The sequence below is a fragment of the Octodon degus genome, unplaced genomic scaffold, assembly GCF_000260255.1.
Source record: "Octodon degus isolate 3935 unplaced genomic scaffold, OctDeg1.0 scaffold00158, whole genome shotgun sequence".
Classification (NCBI taxonomy): Eukaryota; Metazoa; Chordata; class Mammalia; order Rodentia; family Octodontidae; genus Octodon; species Octodon degus.
In genome coordinates this window covers 2,296,625-2,307,095 of record NW_004524734.1, presented here as the reverse complement: position 1 = coordinate 2,307,095, position 10,471 = coordinate 2,296,625, and the positions used below count along the sequence as shown (strand labels likewise).

At 43.0% G+C, this 10,471-nt stretch overlaps 1 protein-coding gene across 3 annotated transcripts in view; it reads right to left on the bottom strand.

Annotated features, from left to right (window-relative positions):
• Positions 1-10,471, bottom strand: part of Fam114a1 (family with sequence similarity 114 member A1) — an 87,879-nt gene that overhangs the window by 8,140 nt on the left and 69,268 nt on the right. For all 3 annotated transcript variants that reach the window (XM_023702805.1, XM_023702807.1, XM_023702806.1), the window contains 4 exons: positions 9,572-9,663; positions 7,696-7,857; positions 6,455-6,594; positions 4,038-4,110 (listed from right to left, as the gene is read on the bottom strand). In XM_023702805.1, the coding sequence (XP_023558573.1) occupies positions 4,038-4,110; positions 6,455-6,594; positions 7,696-7,857; positions 9,572-9,663 (467 nt within the window). The remainder of the gene's footprint in view (positions 1-4,037; positions 4,111-6,454; positions 6,595-7,695; positions 7,858-9,571; positions 9,664-10,471) is intronic.

The window sequence follows — 10,471 nt, the reverse complement described above, 5'->3', positions numbered from 1 at the left end:
TGTGTGTGTGTGTGCGTGTGTGTCCAGCTCAGCCCACCAGGGGGCGGGGCGGGCTGGCATGTGGTGCTGGGGGATTGAACCGTGGTCCCTGTGCTTTGCTTAGTTTGGCTTGTTCTAAGTAGGTTCTTTAGACCACTGAGCCATCTCACCAGCCCTTTGATCCATTTCAAATTTAGTTACAAAGTGAAAGGTATGGGTCCAATTTTAATCTTTGGCTTGTGCACAGCCAGTTTTTCCAGCACTGTTTAGTAAAAAGGCTATCTTTCCTCCTGTGAATATGTTTGTTACTTTTGTCAAAGTTAAGGTGGCTGGGTGTGTTTGGAGTTGTTTCTGCATTTCTGATTGTTCCATTGATCTTCTGGACTGTTTTCTTTGCCAGTACCACGCTTATTTTATCCCAGTAGCTTTGTAGTCTAATTTCAAGTCAGGGATTGTGTGAAGCCTCCTGTCTTGCCTTTGTTGCTCAGAATTGCCTTTGATATTCTAGGTCTCTTCTGGTTCCAAATGAATTTTAGGATTGTTTTCTCTAATTCTGCAAGATATGCTATTGGAATTGCATTAATTTTGATTGTCATTGCATTAAATCTGTATAAAAGTTTTGGAAGTATGGCCATTTTTACTATATTAGTTCTTCCTACCCAACAGCAAAAGATATCTTTCCATTTTCTGACATCTTCAATCTCTTTTTTCAGAGCACTGTAGCTTTCAATGTAGAGATCTCTTGCATCTTTCATTAGATTGAGTCCCAAGTATTTCATTCTTTGGGATGCTATTGTGAAAGGTGTTTGTTATGGTTTGTGTCTAGGTGTCCCTCCAAAGCCTAATGCAGTCCTTTTTTTTTAAAAAAAATTTTTTTTTATTTATTTATGTGTGTGTGTGTGTGTGTGTGTGCGGGGCTAGCTCAGCCCACGGGGGGGGGGGCTGGCTGGCAGGCATGTGGTGCTGGGGGATTGAACCGCGGTCTCTGTGCTTTGCTGAGCTTGTTCTAAGTAGGTGCTTTAGACCACTGAGCCATCTCACCAGCCCCCTAATGCAGTCTTGGGGCAGCTTCTGGAATTTGTGATTGATGACTGTGGGTGTGGATGCTGCACCTGCCCTGGGGCAGGTAATTTGCATTTCAGTGTAAGGAGGGAAGAGAAGCTAGCTGCTTGAGTTGCTGCTACTACTCTCTTCTCCCTCTTGCTCTTTGCTGCCCCCATGAAAGGTTTCTCTCTGCCCTGTGCAACTTTGCCTTGGGCCAGCTGAGTATGGACTGAAACTTCTAGTAACTGTGAGCTAAATAAACCTTTCCATCCTTCATTTTGTGTGTCGGGTATTTGTCCCAGCAATGAGAAAAGAGTGACTGAGACAGTGTTGTTTCCCTAATTTCTCTCTCAGTGAATTTATCTCATTTCTTATTAACCAAGTCACTTACAGAAGTGTGGGGACAGATATCTTTGGGGTGACATCACGTCCACAATTATTTCCTCCTCCTTCTGAGAATGCTCTTGGCCTGAGGTGGGGTGGGCAGCACACTCCAGCAGCCAGGTAGGTCTACATGACACCAGCCTAGCCCCTGTCATTCTTGAGTGCCTGCAAGGTGCATCTCTGACCCACTCTCGTGAACTTTGTAAAACTGTCTAACTTAGGACACAGGAACCTGGGATTCCCAGATGGACAGCCTGGGAATTGCTGTTGTTCAGTCACATCAACAGCTTTAGCGACAGTGTATAAAAGCTTTGGTACTGGGTCCCCACGGCTGCTCAGTCTTCCCAGTGTCTTTCAAAACCTGCTTTTCTGTCCAAACTATTCACAAGTTGTTTCTCTTGCTTCCTGTTATGGGTTGAATCATGTTCCCAAACAGAATACACTAGAGTCCTAGCACACCACTATCTCCTAGTGCGAGGGCTGTTGTAGGTGTCTTCACAGTGATGAGACCCACATCCAGTTTGGCTGGGTCCTTCTAAAAGGAAAGTCTGGACACAGACGTGCATAGAAGGAAGATGATGTGAAGACACTGGAGAAACCACCGGGTGAGAAGGGGAGAGGGGGCTATCTTGCGGTCACACGCCAAGCGCACTGTGGGGCACCAGGGCCAGAAGAAGCCAAGACAGATCCAACCTGGACGCTTCAGAAGGAGCGTGGCCCTGCTTGCACCTTGATTTCAGACTCCACAACTGTGAGAGAGTAGATTTCAGGTGGTCATGCCACTTCATGTGTTGCATTTTGCTACAGTAGTTCTAGAGAATTATAAGCTTACCAAAAAAAGTGTAGCTAAAGCAGGAAATAAACCTCCACTGTTCTGTCAATTGGTAACATCCTTTTTTTTTTTTTTTTCATTCAGTTGAACTGTGACAATAGAGCAAAGAATGTATGTAGCTTATAAAACAGACTAAATGCAGGAATAAATGAGAATTATCAGTTAGTTACTTTAATAGAGATGTTAGAAATACACATAGTTATGGCTTGTTATTTTTTTTTGCATTTGGGACAGGGTGTACCGGATCTTACTGCATAGATCAGACTCGTAGTGATTCTTGTGTTTACAGCCTCCCAAGTGCTGGGATTATAGGCACGCACTACCACGCCCAGTCTCACGCACTACCACGTCCAGTCTCAAGTCTCTGCACACCCCGGGGGTGGGGCCCGTACGGCAGGCCTGGGGACCAAACTCCTAGCAGGCACTTTAATCCACTGAGCTATTTGGACGGCCCAATGGCTTGTATCTAGATGTCCCCCAAGATGGCTAGATCATGGGTGTGTGAATTCGGATTAAAGATGTGTGATCACTGATGTGTGATCGGTTTAGCACAGTTCTGGGTGGGGGTGACAGGAAGCTCCCCCTGGGTATGGGTGGCAGCAAACAATATGCTTGTAGACTGAATGGAATATAAGGGTGTGGGCACCACTCCAGACAGATTGCTTTAGGCTTCGAGCTCTGGGGGGGGGGGTGTAAGGACCCCTCTAGCTAGCTCTGAGGACACAACCCTACTGTCTAACACAGGCAGAGATTGGAGAAGAGTTATACAAGAAAGATTGAGCAATCAGCAGACAACCATACATGAACCAGCTCAGTCAACATGCAAGAATGTAAATGTATCAGAACCACCTGTGTAAGAGTTAAACAACAGGGGCCAGGGAGATAGCTCAGTGGAATAAGCGCTTCCCTGGCAAGTGCAAGGGCCTGAGTTCAATCCCCGGTTCCGAAAAAAAAAAAAAAAAGAGTTAAACAACAAAGACACATACTGCTTTCTTGCTGCTGTCTGCCTTTTGAACAAAGGTCCGCCCTGCATGATTTCTTTTCCCTGGGGATCTCACTTGCCAAAGCACTCTTCAGGCTCTCAGCCATGACAGAAGGGAAAAGAATGAAAGCTCGCTGCTCACTGCTTTTTGCCTTCGTCGCCATTCACTGTTCCTCTTCTGCCCTGACACCCTGCTTTGGAGCCATCCAACTATGGACTGAACCTCTGTAAACTGTAAGCTAAAATAAACCTTTCCTCTTTTAACTTTGGGTGTTGGGTATTTTGTCTTAACAATAAGAAAAGTAACTAATATATATATTTAGTGTACAGAACTTCCATTTTGACACATTGTTTCACAGAAAAAATGGGAGCTTGACAGAGTGGTACACACCTATAATTGCTATATTCTGGGAGGCTGAGGCAGGATTGCAAGTTTGAGCTCAGCCTGGGTAATTTTGTAATTCAGAGAGACCCTGTCTCAAAAAAAAAAAAGGCTTGGAGTATACCTTGGTGCAAAGGCCATGTTGAATCTCCAGTACCACTATTAAAAAAATGCATACAACAGTCTGAAAAATCACCACACCTAACATCTGAGATGTCTGGGACAGCAGTGTCGGGGGCAGAGCCCAGCCCCAGCAGAGCCCCGCACGGCCAGTGGTGAGAGCAGGTGCTCACGGCCTGGTCTGAGCCCGCACTGTGGCACAGCTGCTCCTTACAAAGCTACCCAGAAAGGAACTGCACCCTGCTTTCCTCACAGCCCCTCACAGGCCTGCTTCCCTCAGATAGATGAAAATGAGATCCAGAGTGTAGCCTTACCCCAACAGTGGTTAAAGAATTCGTAAACTTCTTCGATAAAGAGGCCACTTCATTGCACATTGCAGTAGTTAACCTGAAAAAAGAAAAAAGAGGCACGTGTGTTCCAGTAAAGTAAAAGAGCCTGACAGTGATAACCATGATATCGGCGCTGCGCGACATCTAAAAGGGCAGCACAAGAGTCCGAGGTGGCTCCGCCCAAGAGAGCAGTCACATAGCGCTCCTCAACAATCGTTCATGATTCACAATTACAGTTTAGTCAAATTCCGGCTTTTCTACCATGCATAATTAAGGAAGAATCACCTAATTCATTTGACCTCTTTTTTAGAATCAAAACTGTGTGCAAGAAAATACCTAGATTGAATTTCAGCTCTAATGGGGGAATGAACCCTTGCCAAAGAGCGTTTCACCATCTTACTGGTCATTTAACATAATAACGGATATTCATTGAGGCACTACATTAAGTTCTTGTATGTCTAATCATATTTAGTCTTTATAGTGACCCAATGATTATTATTCCCATTTTATATAGATGAAGACACTGCAGCTACAAGAAGTAACCTCTCAAAGAAATGCAACAGTAAATTGCAGAAATGAGATTTAAACTCAGCTGGTCCTCTATATTTTGATTCTGTTTTTCACTACATGGCTCAAGATAAAGATCTTAAAGAATATATTTTTTAATACTTATATCAAAATTCCAAGTTCATTTTGGCCATTCAACCTCAAACACTTTACCCTAAGAAAATAAAGCAAGAGAGATACAAATATTTAACTAAAACAATGTTTTCCTAGTATTACAGATGATGACCAAACAAAAACACCTGATTATATAATAATATGCCTTCTGTCATTTTCTCATAATTAGTGTATATGATCCTTATGAATGATGATCAAAATGTTACTAGATAAATTATAATCCTAAGAATCTTATGTCAAAAGATTTAATGTCAATAGAAATAAGGTGTTTTTTTTTTTTTTTTTTTTTTACCAAATAGGTGTCCTACATAAATAACCTATGTATTAGGTCTTATAAGCTTATGTATCCATCCATCCATCCATCCGTCCATCCATCCACCATCCATCAAGAAGTTTTCTGCAGAAAGCACCAAGTGTAAGGCTAGGAGATCTCTAGGCCCATTACGTCTGTGCTCCTGGGCAGAGGGGTGCAGAGTGCTCATTGTGCAGGCACATCAGGGGCTTGGTGCAGCCTGGGAAGGTCAAGGCAATCAAGGTGGGAGTCGGAAAGGGGCCAAGAACAAGATCCTGCTAAAGCATGCTCTATACTGCAGTCTTCCTCCTTTACATCAGCACTGCAAAGATAAAGCATTATCCTGACATTGCCCTCAGTATTTTAAACTTATCCTGTTTTGTTGTTTCTTCTTCCTTCTGTATGCTGAAGTAATTAGGTATAAAAGGAGGCAGATGCTTTATGTGCATTATGTGAATTTCTATAACATCTTCTGTTTCTACATGCTTAGATATGACAATCTAGACTAGACAACAAATCTTTACAAATGAGAAAAAATGCCATCAGCACAAAGACACTAACCCTGAATTTTTGGAAGACACTTCAGCTAAATCCCCCTAACTTAACCTATAAAATGCAGGAAATAATAAGCAAAGAGTATTACTGTCAAAGTGAATGAGAGTACAGAGGTATGTGTGTATGTGGGTATCACCATTTATTTCCAGGGGGCTTCCATCACATTTCCCGTGTCTCTGTAATGAAAGGTTGTTTGGACCTGTGCTGATTTTTTATACTGTAATATGCAGTCAGGTTCATAAAGCAAGGTTCGTGATTTGTTGTTCATTTCCATACAAACTACGTTCCTCTACGTGTGTGTGTGTGTGTGTGTGTGTGTGTGTGTGTATTTATCATTAGACAACCTAATAATAACTGCTATGCTTTAATGAAGAATCATAAAGCACCACAACACATATGCACACACATGCAATCCACAGGGGCCGGACCTACATTAGCCACCACTGTCACCTGAGTGCTGAGCACGTCGAGCTGGCACTGGGACCAGTGGAGGGCATCTGCTTCCTTTTATGTGCTGAGATGTTACATTCACATGCCCTTTCTCTATTCATGTGATGTGCTGAAAATATAATTACCCTCAAAGGCCTGTACTTCTAAGGCTTTGATCTATTAAAATAAATGCTTTCATAGCTTGAATGATTTAGTGCGTCTGCCCTTCAATCTCTTCATCAATAATTCCTAGAATGTCTAGTGAATTCTCCTTAGTGCTCACACAATGCACTTCTTAAGGTAGTCTTTGTTTTACAAGATGGCCATAACAATGGAGTTAGCTGACATGAGGCCATAATCTTTAGTTGTGTGTGTGGGGGGGTATGAGTATCTGCAAAGCATACACTGTAAGTGTAAAAACAAAAGAAGAAAAGCTGGCATTTACTTTATCAGAACTTTAGCTTGATCCTGAGCTGGTTTCTCCTCTTCTTGTCCATGAAGAATTAATTCTGCAACTTTATGAAGCTGCTCAATACAACGCGCAGTGACTTCAGCCAGACTTTCAATGGATAGTATGTATACTTCCTGAAGTGAACACACACAAGAAAATCACTCACTGAGCAGATGTTTTTTAAAAAATCCCTGCGACTTTAAAACACAATATAACAATAATAAATATAATAATAATTTTGTTATATATTACTTGTTTTTAAGACAGGGTCTTGCTATGCAGCCCAGGCTGGCCTCAAACTCATAATCCTTCTTTTCTCCATCCCGAATGCAGGGGTCACTGATGTGTGCTACCGTGCCCTGCTTTACTTATTGTTATATATATTTTGATGTTGGGGACAGAGCCCAGGACTATGCATGTGCTCTATGACTGAGCCATACTACCAGTCTCTAAGTAATATAAATCTTAGTATAAAATACAAATAGAACATGAAAAATTTTATGTGGAGGTTATGAGCATGTCTAGGACTTTTCTAAGTGGAATGCTGCCATAAAATGTAAGTTCTCATATATAAACAAGTAAGCCCTGCTAGGTCCCCAAGGATGCAGCAAGCCTATTTGAGAGTTGTATTTTCAGTAGTTACAGCCACACTAGGCACACAACAAACAGCTGCCAGAAAAGTGGAGATGGGAGGGTGAATGAAGAGACCTCAACACACACTTTTCCTTCGAGTGATCTAATTTACAATGTTACTTTCTTTAAAATTAAAATTCAACATAAGGTACCATTATTGCAAACTACTTTTTCAAACATAGGGTATAAAGTATGCACACATAAATTTATTAAGCTACAGAATAAAAGGTATAGTTATGAAAGTTTTTGAAAAAAGCCTCCATTACCTCATTAGTTACGGTGCATAAAGACACTTTATAGGAACAAATTTGCATAGAAGATGGCGACTTCCTCTAAGGATAAATCAATTATGTTCTTAAAAATCCTTTCCCCTTTAAATTATAATTGTAAAGCTGTGGAGAAAAGCTACAAAATCTATGTTAAGCCAGCAATTGTCTTGGCATAGAGAAATTTTAATGTTGATTCCATTCTTATTAATACTTTAATAAAGAGCATAGAGTACAAATAAAAAAGAAGAGGCCTCTTCTTGTTTAAAATTAGGCTGCTAATAAAATTAACATAATATTACTGCCCTTTTGGTGGAGAATCCTGAATAAATTTACCTCTACAGTCTTAGCTCTTTGTTCTTCCTTTCTGTCTTCTTGAAGGTCCTCAGCCTTCTCTTCCTTCTCTTCCTTCTCGGCTTCCTCCTCCGACTCTTTGGCCACATCTACCGACACCAAGGTCTGATCCTCTTCCACCCAGTCATGGGCTTTTTTCATGGCCTGCAATGGTCCTCAAGAAAAGGAAGCATTTACTGAGGAAGCACAGAATCGAAGTCATTCCGACCCCAAGGCTAGAGTGCATTGCTCTAAACCTCTAGGGCAAATTTCCATGTGCTCAAGAAGTGACGGGGCCATCATTTGCAACTCCCTTAAAGGACAACCTTGTTCATAAAAATATAAAATAGGAAAAGGGGGCAAAATAGCAAACATTGAGAGAAATTTGCAGGACCCAAGGACTTTAAAGGAAGCACTTAAAAATGATATTCAGGTAAGAATAAAAATGACAATCATATTGAAAAATCTATAGTATATTTTTCACTTTTCATGATCAACCATAAAAGAATAACAGCACTTTTTTCTATGTCGGTGAGAAATCTAGCCAGGGCCAGGCTGAAAGCAAATTTCCTCATCTGATATGTCTCATGAAGCTCTGAATGTTTCATGAACCCGCTAATGTATCATGCTGCGCAGATGAAAGACGGCCCTGCTCCTGTGATTCATGGCAGGCCTTCCGACACCCAGGGGCAAGGACCGGAGCTGAAGAGAGACCTGGCGCTGCTCCATGACTAGTCTAATTTCCCACAGTGCAGGTTAAGAACCGGTGGCCCTAAGAGCCATGGCTAAATTGAAGGTGCAGAAGCCATCTTCCCTAGCTGCTATTTCCTGATTTTAGAAAGGGCAGATTCGCCCAGATTTTATCACCCTCTGTTAAATCATTCAAGTATAAGTTGTTTCTTAGCTTGTGCTAAAAATGACTTCTCATCTAAGATGTGTGTATGTCAAAGTAGAACATGTTAGAGTGCTGCTCAGCAAGGTAACACTAAGCAGAGTGGCAAGAGAAAATCTAACGGGTTGTCCTTGGTGTATCCTCGTTTCGGGATAAAGGTCAACCCTGACCATGTAAATAAGTTGGTGCAAACCCGCAGCCATCACATGTCCTTTCTGAGCAGCAGCAGATGCTTCAGGGAGACGGATGAGGCAATTTCCCACTGTGCTCAAGTCACTGACCTGCCAGCGCCAGTGACCCCTATCTGAGATTAAGAAATTACTCATCTCCACCTTGCCACCTCACGCTGCCCTTTCCTTGCCACCTTGATAAGTGATGCCTACAGAAAACACAGCTTGCTAAGAGAAAAACAAGGGGCTGGGTGGGGGCCATCACACAGCTTTGAGTGAGTAATAAGCACTGTTTTAAATCCAACAGCAAGACCTTGTACTATCTTACAAAATATACTAGTGTATTATTACAGGAATGTAGACTGCTAATGCATAGCTTTGGGGTGGGTGAGAGTCTGAGGGGTTCACCTGGCAGATGTCTCTCCTGCCTAACTCTGATCTGTGTCTTTAAACTTAAAAACAGGGGAGCAGAAATCCAAAGAGCCCCTTGGTGATTCTACACCCCTCAGCCTTCTACCCTGAAAAAAGCCACTGTTTTTCCACAGCGGGCGAGTGACTTGTTCAAGGTCACAAGCCAACAACTAGTAAAGCTGCAAGTACAGCATCAGTCTCCTGACTTGGTCTGGTATATCCTCTGCCTTTGCAGGTTATTAATTGCCTCTTCAAGTCTTAACTACTGACCTCGGACTCTTCATCCTCCACCATGCCATAGTGGGGTTGGAGATTTGTATTTTATGTGGATTTCTGGGTTGTGAATGAGAGACTCCCCCACCCCCATCCTTATAAAACCAGAAACTGAGACTCAGATGGTTCTGACCTTATTGAGTTTGTCGGGCGTGGCCGCAACGTGTAATTCAAAGAGAAGCTCTGTGAGCATTCGCGCAAACTCTTCTCCCTTTTCTTCTAAGCCTAGAAATAGAACATGACAGGAGTAAGGATCATGTTTTATTCCTCATCCATAGAGCATGGAACTCTCTGATGGTCAAGCCTGCAGCTGGGGCAGGCTCAGTCAGGCTGTGACAATCTGTCCCTGGCTGCCAATGAAGCTGCTAGTGAGGATGGACATTGCCCACTGGGCACCAGCAGGGAGGCAGCCGGCTGCTGTTGGGTGGAGGGCTGTGGGGCCTGCCCCAGGCATTCACGGGCTGGCCTAGAGGCAGCCAGAGGCCAGGAAGGTCCCAGGTTGACCTGTTCATAGCTAGAGTTGGTCAGTAGCTTTTTGTCCAAAGAATGACTAAACGAATGGACAAATGACCTCCGTCAGCTCTGAGACCCAGCACAGCACTGTACTTACAACAGTGTATTGTTATGCTGTGCACTGCAGCCCAGGAATCCCCAGGCTGCCATCCTGAGTCCACAGGGCTGCAGCACTGAGCAGGCAGAGTTGGTCTCTGTGGGATGTGTGCTTTCTGATGCAACACCATCACCTCTCTGGAGAAACTTGAGGGTACCTGGCTGGTCTTAGTTCTCTTTTTTCCCAGTATACTGAACTGAACCCAAGACCTTTGTCCTGGGCCACATACCCAGTCCCAAAAAATGTGTTTGTTTACTTATATTCCCAACTCCTTTTTATTTTATTGAAGAGATGGTCTTGCTGAGTTGCTAAAATTGCCCATACTGGGCGTGAACTTGAGGCTCTCCTGCTCCAGCCTCCCACAATACTGGGATTACAGGTGTGTGTCACCACACCAGGCTCTAAAACGCTTCTTAATGACCT